Source organism: Centruroides vittatus, unplaced genomic scaffold (genome assembly GCF_030686945.1).
Source record: "Centruroides vittatus isolate TY-2023 unplaced genomic scaffold, ASM3068694v2 contig_732, whole genome shotgun sequence".
NCBI lineage: Eukaryota > Metazoa > Arthropoda > Arachnida > Scorpiones > Buthidae > Centruroides > Centruroides vittatus.
The window spans coordinates 371910-387218 of NW_027122469.1; the positions used below are offsets into that span (position 1 = coordinate 371910).

At 32.1% G+C, this 15309-nt stretch overlaps 1 protein-coding gene across 1 annotated transcript; it reads right to left on the bottom strand.

Moving 5' to 3' along the window:
- Positions 1 to 7433: 7433 nt before the first annotated feature.
- Positions 7434 to 13948, bottom strand: LOC136980904 (juvenile hormone acid O-methyltransferase-like). Its single transcript, XM_067277106.1, has 4 exons — positions 13662 to 13948; positions 9213 to 9420; positions 8994 to 9147; positions 7434 to 7732 (listed from the first exon to the last, which is right to left on the bottom strand). Exons 1-4 carry the CDS (start codon positions 13856 to 13858, stop codon positions 7554 to 7556), a joined length of 738 nt encoding a protein of 245 aa, XP_067133207.1. The 5' UTR covers positions 13859 to 13948; the 3' UTR covers positions 7434 to 7553.
- Between the last annotated feature and the right edge of the window lie 1361 nt (positions 13949 to 15309).

Sequence of the window (15309 nt, forward strand, 5' to 3'; positions counted from 1 at the left end):
ATTACTATTCGAATTAACTGTAATTACAAATATAACTGAAAAATATTTTCGACATAAACCCTAGGCAATAATTATCAAAACAAAATTCTTCAAGTATAAATTTTTCTGATCGAGTAATATGTAATAATAGTTTTATCTATTAGTCTTGCCATATTCTACTTTCTATGTTCACATCCATTTAGTTTCATGTAATTACACTTTAAATGTAAAAAAATCTACCAACAAATAAGTTTTCTAATAAAGATACTACTTGCTAATTAAAGTTTGTATTCTTCTTTGACGTAGTTCTACGTTTTAGCACTAAATTGGTAGACATGTCTAAATAACACGCTTATAAACACTAAATGCCATAAATGTTTCGAAATTAGAACTAGATAATTATATGCACAAATAAATTTACATGCCTTCATTTACATCCAAACAAAGATCAGTTCTCCCAAATTGTCGAAAAATAAATTATTTTCAACTTTTCTTTCTGAATTTAGAAGTAATTCACAGTAAACTTTATGCCTTAAAATATCCATTGCAATCAACGCAAAATGTATGAATCCACGTAATAAAAAATTATCGCAGTGAACTTCGAAAAAACGAGAAACACAGAATTATTAAACCGCACTTTACGAAATCTGGCGCGAACTGTCGTATACAATAAACAAAACGAAAATGCTCTTGTCCAATGTCATCACGTGACAAAAAGTTTCTAAATAAACGCTAAAAGTTTTAAAGAATTCTTTCACAAAAACCGATGAATTTAATTAATACACAATAACTAGATCTGTTTAATAAAGATTAATAATTTTCCATTATAATTATGCAAATTAGATATAAAAAAGATCATCGCGCAAATTCTCCCGCGAACCATGGATGACTCTTACGTCATCTGGATTGAAGTTTCCTGCAAAATACTGAAAATTTTTATATAATTATTTTACTAATCCAGCCAAATTTAAATAATATAAAATGTCTAGATCTGTTTAATAAAGATTAGTAATGTACTATCATTAATATGCAAATTAGATATGACAAAGATCACTGCGGGAAAATTCCCGCCAAGATAAAAATAGCTTTCGGTCACGTGATCACCAAGAAATACGAAGAAATATGCCTTAAATTTAATGTTTGTGTACAAATTAATACATTTTAACTAATGTCATCGTTTAAAATTTAATGTTTCTGTAAAAATTAGTAAATTGTAACAAATTTCATCAAAGACAACAGAATAATTTTCAGCTTATAAAAACTCTACAATAAATGATTATTTCTTCGAAAGACGTCGATATGCACGAATAAATAATAAATATGCAATAATGCTTTTATCCATTTTAAGTGGATATTGTAAACATTAAGCTATTTAATTTGTTTGGCTTTTATAATTTAGTTTCCGAATATTTTACTGTGAAATTCCATTTAGTAAACAGAAACAAAGACAAGCTATTAGTTATAAACAGGACAATAGAATAATTTTTACGTAAATTGAGTGAAAATACAGAAAAAAACGAATTATATCAAAGATGGGGACAAACAAGCTTACATCCCCAGAACAGAGCTTATAATTTGTTGTCAATTTCAGCCTGTTCCTACTTTGACTGTTTTCTGTTGGTAAAAACTTATTTTTTTAAAATAAAAGTACTTTGTTGTTAGTGAAGAAAGATAAAAGTATCGAAATATAATATTCAGAATTAAAAATATTGATGTATGTCCATATTAGAAATGTATATTTTTTTCCGATATTAGAAATAATATCACGAGAAAAACATTATATAAATGAAATACGGCCATAAACAATTTCTTTCTGTCAAATAAATTACGGATTAAACAGGCTTATCTAGAAAAATTCAATCGCGAATAACTGACTTTAAATATACAGAGGATACAGTATGCTTGTTATGTGATAGAATCTGCGTTTACAAATTAACAGAATTTTCCATTTTTTTTTTTACACATTATTATGCTATAATCTAGGAAACTATGTTTAATAATAAGACATACTACAGAAAGGGTAAGAAAGGAACGTCAGTCATTGTAACTAATGTATTATTGAAAGTTTCATTCATATAGATAATTAATTTTATCAAGATACATTTCTCCAGAAGAAAATTATCGATATTTCTCGTAAATATAAGTAAATTTTATTATAATTTAGATAAAAACTCATTTTTTCCCCACGCATGGCTTCTTTCCCCTCCCTCTTACTCCTATACTTGGAACATTCCATTTCATAATTTGATGTAATAATAACGTTTAAAATGATTCTAAATAAAATATTGACACTTAAAGTAGGTTAATATATATTGTCACGAGTCTCAGTTGTATTCATAAAAATATAATAATCTATACAATAATACTTTCTCACATGCTCCATGTGTTAAAGTTTGCAGCTGTAATTGAAGTAATATATAAAGAAACAAAATGTTTATATTATCAATAGTTATAAAAGATATCTTATTTTCACGTAGAAAAACAAAATAAGACAGAAGAAACAGACATCACACGATATCTCTATCCAGGACATTCTATAATTGATTTTAAATTTCTAATGTCAACATACATGAATATTTTTGTGTGTGTGAATATTATATTTCGATACTTTTATGTTTCTTCACTAAGAACATCTTAAAACATTAACTTTTTACCAACAAAAAACAGTCGAAGTAGGAACAGGCTGAAATTGACAACAAATTATAAGCTCTGTTCTGGGGATGTAAGCTTGTTTCTCCCATCTTTGATATAATTCGTTTTTTTCTGTATTTACACTCAATTTACGTAAAAATTATTCTATTGTCCTGTTTATAATTAATAGCTTGTCTTTGTTTCTGTTTACTAAATGGAATTTCACAGTAAAATATTCGGAAACTAAATTATAAAAGCCAAACAAATTAAATAGCTTAATGTTTACAATATCCACTTAAAATGGATAAAAGCATTATTGTATATTTATTATTTATTCGTGCATATCGACGTCTTTCGAAGAAATAATCATTTATTGTAGAGTTTTTATAAGCTGAAAATTATTCTGTTGTCTTTGATGAAATTTGTTACAATTTACTAATTTTTACAGAAACATCAAATTTTAAACGATGACATTAGTTAAAATATATTAATTTGTACACAAACATTAAATTTAAGGCGTATTTCTTGGTGATCACGTGACCGAAAGCTATTTTTATCTTGGCGGGAATTTTTCCACAGTGATCTTTGTCATATCTAATTTCCATATTAATGATAGTACATTACTAATCTTTATTAAACAGATCTAGACATTTTATATTATTTAAATTTGGCTGGATTAGTAAAATAATTATATAAAAATTTTCAGTATTTTGCAGGAAACTTCAATCCAGATGACGTAAGAGTCATCCATGGTTCGCGGGAGAATTTGCGCGATGATCTTTTTTATATCTAATTTGCATAATTATAATGGAAAATTATTAACCTTTATTAAGCAGATTTAGTTATTGTGTATTAATTAAATTCATCGGTTTTTGTGAAAGAATTCTTTAAAACTTTTAGCGTTTATTTAGAAACTTTTTGTCACGTGATGACATTGGACAAGAGCATTTTCGTTTTGTTTATTGTATACGACAGTTCGCGCCAGATTTCGTAAAGTGCGGTTCGATAATTCTGTGTTTCTCGTTTATTCGAAGTTCACTGCGATAATTTTTTATTACGTGGATTCATACATTTTGCGTTGATTGCAATGGATATTTTAAGGCATAAAGTTTACTGTGAATTACTTCTAAATTCAGAAAGAAAAGTTGAAAATAATTTATTTTTCGACAATTTGGGAAAACTGACTTTTGGATATAACATATGGATTTACATGAAAGTATGTATTATTGGGCTACTAATTTATTTGTGTTTATGTGTATTTTTGTACTGTAACTTAGTTTGTTTTACTATGTTCGAGAAAGTAGGTCACACATTGGATTTCTGAGATAAAACTGTCAGCTTTTTCAGAGTGAAGCGAACCCACTCAGTGAAGTGTTTTAGGGAAGTTATGCTTTCATTTCTGATGCATGCCAATGATGAAAATTGTTTTTAAAATTAAATATCGGTCAATGACGATAACATATGTTATAAATGTGAAGATGAATATAAAAATATTTCTACATTTTTTTATTGTTTTGTTGTTTCTTAAAGATTAATTTATTTAAATTTATTATATGTCAAGTAAGTTTATTTACAAAATGCTAATATTTTAATTCGCTTTAATATTTCGGCGTAAATTTGAACAAGGAATTTTAAAATTTTAAATAAACGATATACTGAAATTTTCTTTTATTTACAATGATTACGTCACTTCTACAGAAAGTAGAACACGAGACGACCTTCACCCACATTTCAGTCTGGGGGGAAAGGCCGCCAGTTGTAGTCATAACAACCTTTACGTCTTCTATTGTTGTGGATGAAATTCGTTAACTGTCAATTACATTTTCTTGAATTTGATTCGCAGGTTGGAAAAAATCGTCATTACTTAAATGCCTAAAACTTTAAAAAATTTTATAAAATTGAAAATAAATTCAAAAGTTTTGAAAAAATCGTATCGGATGGAAAATCAAAAAAGAATTTAATATAAATTTGAAAAAAAAAATTTTAGCAAAAAATTACCGCGAAAAAAATTCATATATAAAAAAATTATGTGACAATAAAGAACGATTTTTTCTTTACAAGACGTAACTGTTTAAAAATTTTTTTTCCTAAACGGAAACGAGAAAAACGCGTGGGAAAATTCTTAAAAAATTTCCCACGCTTTAGCTCCACAACTAAGTGAAAGTGCTACGGCTGACTGTTCCACTGTTAAGAGGTTAACATCTTTATATAATTTTAATTAAAATATTTAACTACATTTTATACAAAAAGGAACGAAGTAAACCAAAAAGGGTTAGATTAACGGGAAATCAACTGATAAAACTTTCTGATAAGATCGGTTTAAACTTGATTCCCACGAGTTGAGTTCCTTGTTAAGATGAGTAAAATTTCTGTGTCACGACTATGTCACCCATCACTTTATTGGTCCAAGAAGATCGTCTCCTTTGACGAAATCAAGGAAGGGCCTGCAAAACACCTCTCCATATAAAAAGGGTGTACGATGAATAAGACGGTAGAAGTTGTCACTTGACGTGCGTGTGAGTGCCCGTACGGATCTACCTATCGTCGTCGAGCTCCTCATCCATTCCATCCTCCTCGGACTATCGTCGAAATCTACAATTGGACTGAATCCATCTATAACGATTACAAAATACTATATCATCTATTAGTTCATCGACCTTCGCCGATACGATCATCATATATCTTAAGGTATTTATTCTACCCACGATAATCTGTAAGCTCTCTCTCTATTCTGTGTAAAATTGACGATCGAGACTCTTCGAAATAGGAATAGTTATCGTTCTAATGAATGAGTCATGTATCTTATAAATCTCTATGTAAAGTAATTGTAGTGTACCTAACTAGACATGTGATTAAATAAACGGGTATTATTTTTTTATAAAAAATCTCCGAGTGCTTTCCTTCCGTCATTCTCTCCGTTCACTCCATTGCGGGTCTAACCCACACGTAACCGCTCGCGCGAATTTACGATCTCTGTATCAATCTACGGATATAGTGGTGTTATCCTGATGCGGTATCGAAGAGATACCGGCCCTGCGATCACATATTCATAAATTTTGAGCAGGTTTAGTTGACTTAGAGAAGATACCATTGCCACTTTAAAAAGACCTAAATGTAAACAAGGACTCGAAGCCTATGGAATTTATAATATAAGAATATTTCTGTACAAACATATAGGTCATATAATTCGTGTGAAAGAGAATAGAAGTGATTAAAAAACTTTCTTGATCGATCTTACATTCTGGAGAAAAAATCGTGACATTTTAACCCAAATGTGATAATACGGTAGAACAAAACCGTAATTACCGAAAATTGTTTAGCCGGGGACAGAGGTTGATTTATATTACACAAATGAATAAATAGTGGAAAAAAACATATATAAATATAAAAATAAAACTAGATATAAAGGGAGGAATAACCTGTATAAACAAAGTTCAAATAATTATAAAAATATAATAATTCACGAAGGTAAGTATCAGGCTCTGTCTGAAATACGTCTATCAGTAATTATATTAGTACATTAAAATGAAAGCGATCGTCAGAAGAATCACCACTTTATGGCTTATTTATTAAAAAGGCATTACTCACAAATCTGAATAAAGCATAAAATAGTCGAAGCATTTATTACGTAACAGTAAAGACGTACTCGCGTGAGTTCCTGGTGTATCTTCGTTCAAGTTTTGCATCTGTTTGAATTCATACTTGTTATCCGAACACAAAGCCCCGTAAATTATCACCTTAGTCTAACAATGAATTAAGATCGTAACTGTTCCTGCGTTACGTAATGTGGTCGTCATCAACTATTTTCTCGATTTCCTGCATCAACGTACTTATTTTTATTTAATTGTTTACTTTTATTCAAACCTGCCTCAATATTCTCTTTGTTTTCTCGTATTCCTGCAAAATGTTCCTTGATATTTTAATTTATATTTCTATTTTTTAACGGGCGTAAAGGTAAAAACAAAAAATATATACTGAAATTTAAAGATTTTATAATAACAATAATTAAGATCACAAATACACGTAGATTCATAGTAAAAGATGTATACTTTGACAGACTACAATTTATTCATTGGGAAAAAATTGTAGACCTATAAATTTCCACTGTCGTCTGTCCATCCATCCTTGCTTAATCTCAAGAACGAAATTAAACAGATGAAAGACTAGAGAAGATATAGAAACATTAGGGACAGGAGGCACCCATTAAGTATTTTCGAACTTTCGAGGCAAACCGGAAGTCAAGTTATTTCAATTCAAATTTTTCTCATGAGAGGTGTTAAATAATGACCGGCACGACACTATTGTTAAAAGAATAGTATGAAGTACAGGGGTAAACCATTGTTATATGTTTCATCGTTTATTATTCCTTTGATCTTTGGTATTTTGTAATGTTCATCTTTTTAAAGTTCTTGTGTGTTCTTTTATTTATATTTAAATTTGTTATATTCGAAATTCCGATCCATCACACAAACCATATTGGTGGTTTGTGTGATAGAACGAAATTTCGAATGTATATATCCGTGTTAATGACTGATCGATTATTCTCAAAAATTCTTTTATATGTTTTAATATTTTAATCTGTTTTAAATATACTTTATTTTTATTCTTGTTTTAAATTACGAGTAACCACAGTCAATTATTTATCTTTACCTTCTTGCTTAATCAATAAATCTTTTATCGATTTATCAAAAAGCTTTGTCGGTTTGCTTTACGTTTAAATACTCAAACACGGGCCACTTTGTCGTAAAAGGGTTTCCGGAAGATATTCCTCCTCTGCACATCGCCGATGTGTCGCGTTATTGTAAATAAATAAACCAATCAAGTGCCGGAAATGTCGAGCAAGAGACCTTGCCAACTTGTTTTATTATTTCTATTAACGAAAATAAAATACAAAATAGACAGCATATATATAGTATTATGGAGCATATATTGTTGGCTTGATTTCAAGTTTTATTCTTCATTCCTGAAACCTGCAAAAATTCAAAAGGAGCCGAAATTTCGCCGTTTTTCTTTTGAGAAACGTACTTGAGAATGATCTGTTCGGCATGATTCAAAAGGAGAGTTTTGACATTTGGTTCCATTTTTTGAAAGAGTGCTTTAGGTAATACTGCAAATAATAAATCTAGAAGAAAATAATTTATGGTGAAGCAACATTTTGTGTGTTTACATTTAATATTTACTAAAATAAACATTAAATAAAAACTATAATATATAAACATTATCTTAAAATTTAGTTTTATTACAATAATAAATCTGCATGTTTTTAATACCGCAATATGTTTTTTAAATCTTCTCTATTCAACTTTCATTATTTTCGTGAAATAAAATTTGCTTAATCGCAACATCAGACGTGATAATATACATTCGATAGAAGAGAAGTACTTTCAGTTTAATCGTACTCAAATACATTCTAAGTGAGTATTTATTAGGGTAAGACCTTTGCCTATGTATGAAAACTTTTGAATCCCTTTGTGTTGTTTCTACAGTGTTATATCCATGAACTATTGAACGACTTATTAAAAATTAATTTAATATTAACACTAGGTATTTTCGGGAAAACTGAGTTCTGCTGGGCAAGATTTACAGATTTACTGATTTACTGACTGGGCGGTGCCAGCGGTGCCCAGGCACAAGGCGTAGACCCTAGTGGGGCGCAGAAATGACCTTGACCAAGTTTTGGGTCATAGTTTTGGGGCGTAATTACAGAAGCTCGCACCAGGAGCATATAACGCTAGTTACGGCGCTGGTTGTCATATAGTTGAATCTTCTAATGCCTCATATTCCTCCTAATATGCATTTCAACTCTTAGTGATAATGACCCTTATTATTTACGTAATCCTCGTTAAATTATAAGGCATAAAAGTCTTCATAATATTACAAGACTGACATTTATGAAACCATTAATATAATTAAAATAACAATAAAATAATAAGAACCGTTAACCAGTATTTTTTTCTTATTTCAGTAGTGAATGGTTTTCATTTTAAATTTCGTTTAATCTGTAGCCTTTTAGTAGAATTGTTCCTAATATAACCCATTCCCGTAATTTTTATTTACGAATGATCTTGATATGGGCTGGATGTAGTAATAGTAAACATGCATTATATAGTTGAGTGTGTTTAAAAAACTCTTCACACCAATATAAAGATTCTAATACAGTACTTGTATTTTAGTAGCCGTGGATTGAATTTTCTTTGCCTGGTACCAGTATGGGTTATATAATATTAATAATAATAATAAAAGAAATTTACATCGTTGATGGAAATGCAAATGTACTTTTCTTTCTTTGCGAAAATATTTTATTTTAGTAACTTAAAAAGCTAATTTGGTAAAATTAATATCAAAACAAATTAAGTTATATGTAAGACGACATTAAAATTTACCCAAAAAATGCTTTTTGTCAGAAAATGGCATATCTAAAACTTCACATTTACTCTTTGTCACTCTCAAATCAAACTTGGAAAGAGACTTTTTCAATTCCGATTCTGCGTCGATCCAATTGTCAATCAATGGAATTGTGTTGAGCATATCTTCAGCCTGAAATCAAATGTCATTTTTAACTCTGGTCGAGATTAATTTTATACAAAATTCCCATACGCTACCTTTATGTACTTCTTCCACTCTTCGTTGGTACTAAGATCTTGTATAACCGGAAACAACGGACATTTCGAAAAAATTACAAAGAAAAAATAACCCCCGGGCTTCAAAATTGAAGAAATAACAGAAAACAATTTCTGATAATCATTTATGAAATGGAAGGCGTAGAAAGACACAACTTTATCGTATTTTCCAATTTCTTTTAAATCGGGTCTAGAAATTACAATTACAAATTATGATAAAAATTATATCTTAAAATTTACTTTTAAAATATATTTATTACCTATAAGTTCTTTCACTTCACATTTAAAATTATTTATATTCTGTTGTATGCAGTTAGATTCTGTATATACAAACGTGAAAACACTACTTGGAATGAAAAAAAAGTTATATCCAGGTTTCTAAAAACCGTATTTTTAGTATTGTGATTTGTTTCTAAAGTATATAAAACTGTCTTAACATAACTGTATACGTTATTAATATATACAAATCAAGTTAAATCCAAGAAACATTCCGTGCAAAACGAATTATATTTAAACACCGTAGCCAACAGAGCTGCTTCATACACCAAATACGAAACGAGCACGATGAGAAACATCACAGTCATGGCTGCACCTAAAGCAAGAAATGATTAAAAACCGTTTCGTCGAGAATGGAAATAAATGAACTACTAAATATTAAGATTAAATCAAAAACAAAATTAAACGGGAAAAGGAAAGAGTTAAAATACAATTACTGTTCTGTTTAATTACTGTGTTTACAATTCTTCTTGTCAACACAAAGAAACTTCATCGTTTCTATATTACATATCAAGAAAAGATGTTGAATTAACATTTTAACATAAACGTTTTGCCCAGAAAAGTAATGTTTCACTTTCCACCTTCATACAACTTCGAAAAGAATACTTTATCTTATACAATTTTAGGTTATTTTATTTCGCTTTGATATACATATTTTTATTAAAAGGATTGTGGAAGCTTTCGACTGTTTTAATGCTCTTACACAATTAAATGAAGTAAGTAAATAAGTGTTCGATTTTAATTGTCGGTCGCCATCTTGGAATAGGCGATATTCCCAAAATTCCGACGGTTATTTGCTTCATTTCTTCAATTTTTGAAAGAACTTTGATTAAAATTTTTTTTGTATTATTAAATATTCGCGTTTTCGTACGCCAATTTAATATTTATCCAAGAAAGCAACGGGAAACGACTTGGATTATTCTTTCCTTGAAAACTTCATGATAGCAAGGAAAATAAATCACGGCCCCGAGTCTCGGCGTCCCTTAAATGGGACAGGGTTGCTAAGAATCTCCGAGCTTGCATCGAAGAATTTTCTAAAAATAGCTACATGGAACGTCAGAAGCCTAGTACAAGCAGGAAAACTAGCCAACGCTTTACAAGAAATGGAACGCATTAACATCAACATACTCGGTCTAAGTGAAACCAAATGGCCTGGAACAAAGAAGTTTATATCAAACGACCACCACGTCTTCTGTTCCAGAGGAGAAAAGAACACCAAACAGACGTACGGCATCGCTTTCGTTGTCTACAAACAACTGGCCAACAAAGTCACCAGTTTCACCCCAATCGCATTACTACAGTTAGTAGGCAATAAGATCAACCTGAACGTGCTCCAGGTCTACGCACCAACAGCAGACAAAGACAATGAAGAAATTGAATCGTTCTACGACCACTAAGAAACACTTTAAAGCCGTTGAAGAAACACGATATTACGGTCATCCTCGGTGACTTTAATGCCAAAGTCGGTCAAGAAAAGCTACGAAACATAGTCGGAGTACATGGCTTGGGGACACGGAATGAACAAGGCAACAGACTCGTCCAGTTTTTTCAAGAAGTAGAATTTAGCATCGCCAACACTTGGCTCAAACTATCACCTCGACGATTATACACCTGGACCTCGCCACAAGACTCTGACAACAATATCGTCAGATACCGAATTGACTACATCTTAATCAACACCAGTTATAAGTCAAGTGTCCTCAAGGCAAAAACTTACCCTGGAGCTGATATATCATCAGACAACAACCCAGTAACAGCAACACTACGCCTCAAACTACGTTCAGCAAAACACAAAAGCACAACAAAAAAAAACCAATCTGGAGAAACCGAAGAACAACGCCATCAGGCAACAATTACAGCTTCATCTTATTACTACAATCCGATCGATCGAAGCAGCAACAACAGACGTACAAGCGTTCGGGCGTTCACTTAAACAGTCCTTCAATGAAATAGTAGAAACCCTGCTAGGATATCAGGCGCCGAAAAAATAACAACGGTGGATGACCCAGCACATTCTAGATCTAATAGACGAGCGGAGAACACTCAAAAGCAACAACAACCGGGAAAAATACAAAGAAATACAACAAAAGATCAAACAAGAAATCAGAAAAGCGAAGGAAAAATGGATGGAAGAGCAGTGTGCAGAAATCGAAGACCTAATCAAGAAAAACGATAACTTTAACCTGCACAAGAAGCTCAAAGAAGCTAGAAGCATCTACAAACTGGCTCCTATCCCAAGCTTATATACGGACAACAATCAACTTATACTAAGCAAAGAAGCCAAACTCGACACCTGGAAAATCTATATATGCAATCTGTTCGGTGCCAACAGAAAACCGGCACAAACACGACAACAAGTGCAGGAAGACAACCTCCACATACTAAAGTCTTAAGTGGAACATGCCATCCGAAGAGCAAAGCCAGCAAGGTCTGTGGACCAGACCAGATTCATGTGGAACTGCTGAAGCAACTAGACTACAACAACATCCAGCAACTTACGAAATGGTTCAATCAAATCTACAACAACAACATTATTTAATCCGACTGGCTCCAATCAATCTTTGTGGCCCTACCAAAAAAGGCTACCAGCCGAAAATGCGAAGACTTCAGGCTGATCATCCTAATGAGCCAGATGCTAAAAGTTTTCCTCAAGGTGATTCAGCAAAGAATATGATGCAAATGCGAAAACGCACTAGGAAACACAGTTTGGCTTCTGCAGGGGACTAGGCACCAGAGAAGCAATTTTCTGTTTACAAATATTGCTACAGAGGTGCTATGAACATCAAAAAGAGTGGTCATATGCTTTATTGACTATGAGAAAGCCTTCGATTCAGTAGACCACGACCGCCTAATTAACCAACTGAGAAAACATGGGCTCGAAAACAACGATATCAACTTTATCACAACTCTCTATTGGAATCAAACAGCTCGGCTCTGCTATGACGGCGACGTGACAGACCTAATCCCAATACAAAAAGGCGTCCGGCAAGGTTGCCCATTATCTCCCATTCCTTTCAACATCTATTCGAAAATGATTTTTGACCGAACACTGGCCGACAAGAACATTGGCATAAAAGTTAACGGACACTACATGAATAACTTAAAATATGCCGACGACACTAATAGCAAATTCCAAACAAGAGTTACAGACCATCTTTAACGAAGTTGACACGAAAAGACAAGCACGGGGATTACGAATCAACAATAAGACAACAAGAAAGATAAAGGTCAGCAGGACTCCAAGCGAAATCACGATTAAATTATAAAACGAGAAGTTGGAGCAAGTACACCGCTTCAAGTATCTCGGAGTACTCATCGATGACAAGCTGAACAACGAGGCCGAAATCAAGAGCAGAATCGAACAAGCCAGGTAGGCATTCACTAAGTGAAAAACACTCCTTACCGACAGAAACTTGAACATCATGCTCAAATTATGCACATTGTAATGCTACATCTGGCCAATCCTGCTCTATGGTGCAGAAACCCGGACTCTAACACCAGCCACTAGAAAAAAGCTCCAGGCCTTCGAAATGTGGTTCTACCGAAGAATGCTGAAAATGCCGTGGACGGCCAAGATAACCAACGCACGTATCTTGCAGGACATGCACACGGAACGGGACCTGATCAAAACCATCATCAGCAAGAAATGCAAATACCTAGGCTACATCACTAGGAACCACCAAAAATACCATCTACTGTCACTCATCCTGGAGGGCAGGATTGAAGGCAAGAAACGTCCAGGTAGACCGAAAACGACTAGGCTAGATGACATTAACACCTGGCTTCACATGGCAACAGCACAAATTCTACACACGGTGCTAGACAGAGAACAATATCAATACGAAGTCGTAAACGCCATTCGGCAGCATTAAAGAAAAAGAAACAATTAATATACGGTACATTTGTAACAAAACTGTAATGGAAACAAGTGAAAACCGAAACTTTTTAAAATAATTGTGTTTTTAATTGTCTTTTTACTGTATTACACATGAAAACGACATTATTGCTTCAAAATGAATGAATACCACTGTTAAAGAATCGAAACAAGTTATATTCTGTTTACCACTGAAAATGAGTTAAACCTAAAATATTGTTGAATTAGCCAAAAGTGGATAGAACTGGTTTTGCACGAAGCTCTCTATTTGTATACGTTACCTTTGGGTGATATCTTGAATCTTAAACTCGATTTTTTCATCAAAATATGTTTTCCTGGCGTACTCGATGTAATTTGGTATTATGTCAACAGCGACGAGTTTCTTTAATTTCGGGCATTTTTGTAAAAGAATATTTTTGGTGGTTCTTCCTGGACCGCATCCAATATCCAAAATGATATCCTCATCAGACCATTCCATGGCTGGAAAGTGAGTCTATAGCTGATTCTACGTAGCGAGGCAGAAATTTCGGGCATAATATTTCATAATCTTCAGCTGTTCCGTCCATATTTTCTGAAGTTAAATATAAATATTCATATTAGGTAAATTTGAAAGAAGCTCGTAAAGAAAGTATATTTTTAATTTATTTAATTTAAAATATATGCTTTTCAACTCAAATTTGTAGTGGCTTGCCTATGTACTGTAGAGTACTGTATATCATATTCAGTGGCGTAGCATAGTGGGGGCGGCAGGGGCGGCCTGCCCCGGGCGGCTCTTTTAGGGGGCGGCAAAATTTCACAATAAATAATAATAATATCTTGTAAAAATTTTTGTAATAAATATGATTATTATATTGTAAAACATATACATGACTTTTTTATTTGTAACCTGTACTATACACAATAATGATGATTATTCTTGCCGAAAAGTTTTTTAGATTTACTGTATATTTTAGTCTTTTAAATTGAGATATTTAAATAAGGGGGCGGCAAAATTTTCCTCGGCGCCGGGCGGCTGAATTTCACGCTACGCCACTAATTATACTTTTCCTGTAACGTTAGAGTCGCACCAGTCGTCTATTTAACACCTTTCAGGGGAAGATTTGGATTGAAATAAAATGACTTTCGTTTGTACCAGAAATTCTTCAGGCCCTCCTGTCTACAAGGTTTCCATATCTGTTTTCCTCTGTCATCCATCTGACTCCCTTCTTGAGATTAAGCGATTTTAAGGAAAGACGGGCGGACAGACTTGGACGACAGTGGGAATTTTTCAAATTGCAGCCCATTTAATAAAATTACAATTAAATAAAAATTTGGAATGCCGGATTATTAAACAATATAAAATTTTCTGATGTTTACCCAAAGTTTAAATGTGTAAGAAACATGCAACAGATCGTATACACGATTATAGTTTACATAACCTACTAAATAATATAATTTTATATCTATATATTATATATTTCTAGCATGTTAATTAAAATAATAATTTCATGTACAGATTAAAAAAACTACCTTATTTAGGACAATCAATTAATATATTTCCAATTATTTTATACACAATTCTTCTCGCTATTTTTTATTTTTAATCGGTAATGATTATTGCATTTTCTACTTAATTCTTCAATAAATAAAGACGTATTTTTTTAATATTTATATTACTTTAGCTTTTGATCATTATAAATTGAGTTAATAAAATATTAATATATTACATTTTCTGAATACGCAAAATGTTCTGATTTTCTAAGTTTCATCTCTATTTTCCTTCTGAAAATAGTTTTCTTGTTAAAGTTGAATATCCTTTGTTGTTGCAGTTAATAACCTTTATCCTGAGCAATGTATTTCTTTTTCTACACAACCAGCACAAAATTTTCATAACTTAGAGGCAGAACCAGTAAAACAGGCAAGTGGAACGAAAATAAAATGAAAGGAGCA

What these genes read in the sequence shown, in the direction of transcription:
- LOC136980904 (XM_067277106.1), bottom strand. Translation starts at nt 13,858, where the DNA reads ATGGAATGGTCTGATGAGGATATCATTTTGGATATTGGATGCGGTCCA. An exon ending in AGTGGAAGAAGTACATAAAG is followed by an intron (nt 9,148 to 9,212) that starts GTAGCGTATGGG and finishes ATTTGATTTCAG; the next exon opens with GCTGAAGATATGCTCAACAC. An exon ending in TGACAAAAAGCATTTTTTGG is followed by an intron (nt 7,733 to 8,993) that starts GTAAATTTTAAT and finishes ATTTTCTTCTAG; the next exon opens with ATTTATTATTTGCAGTATTA.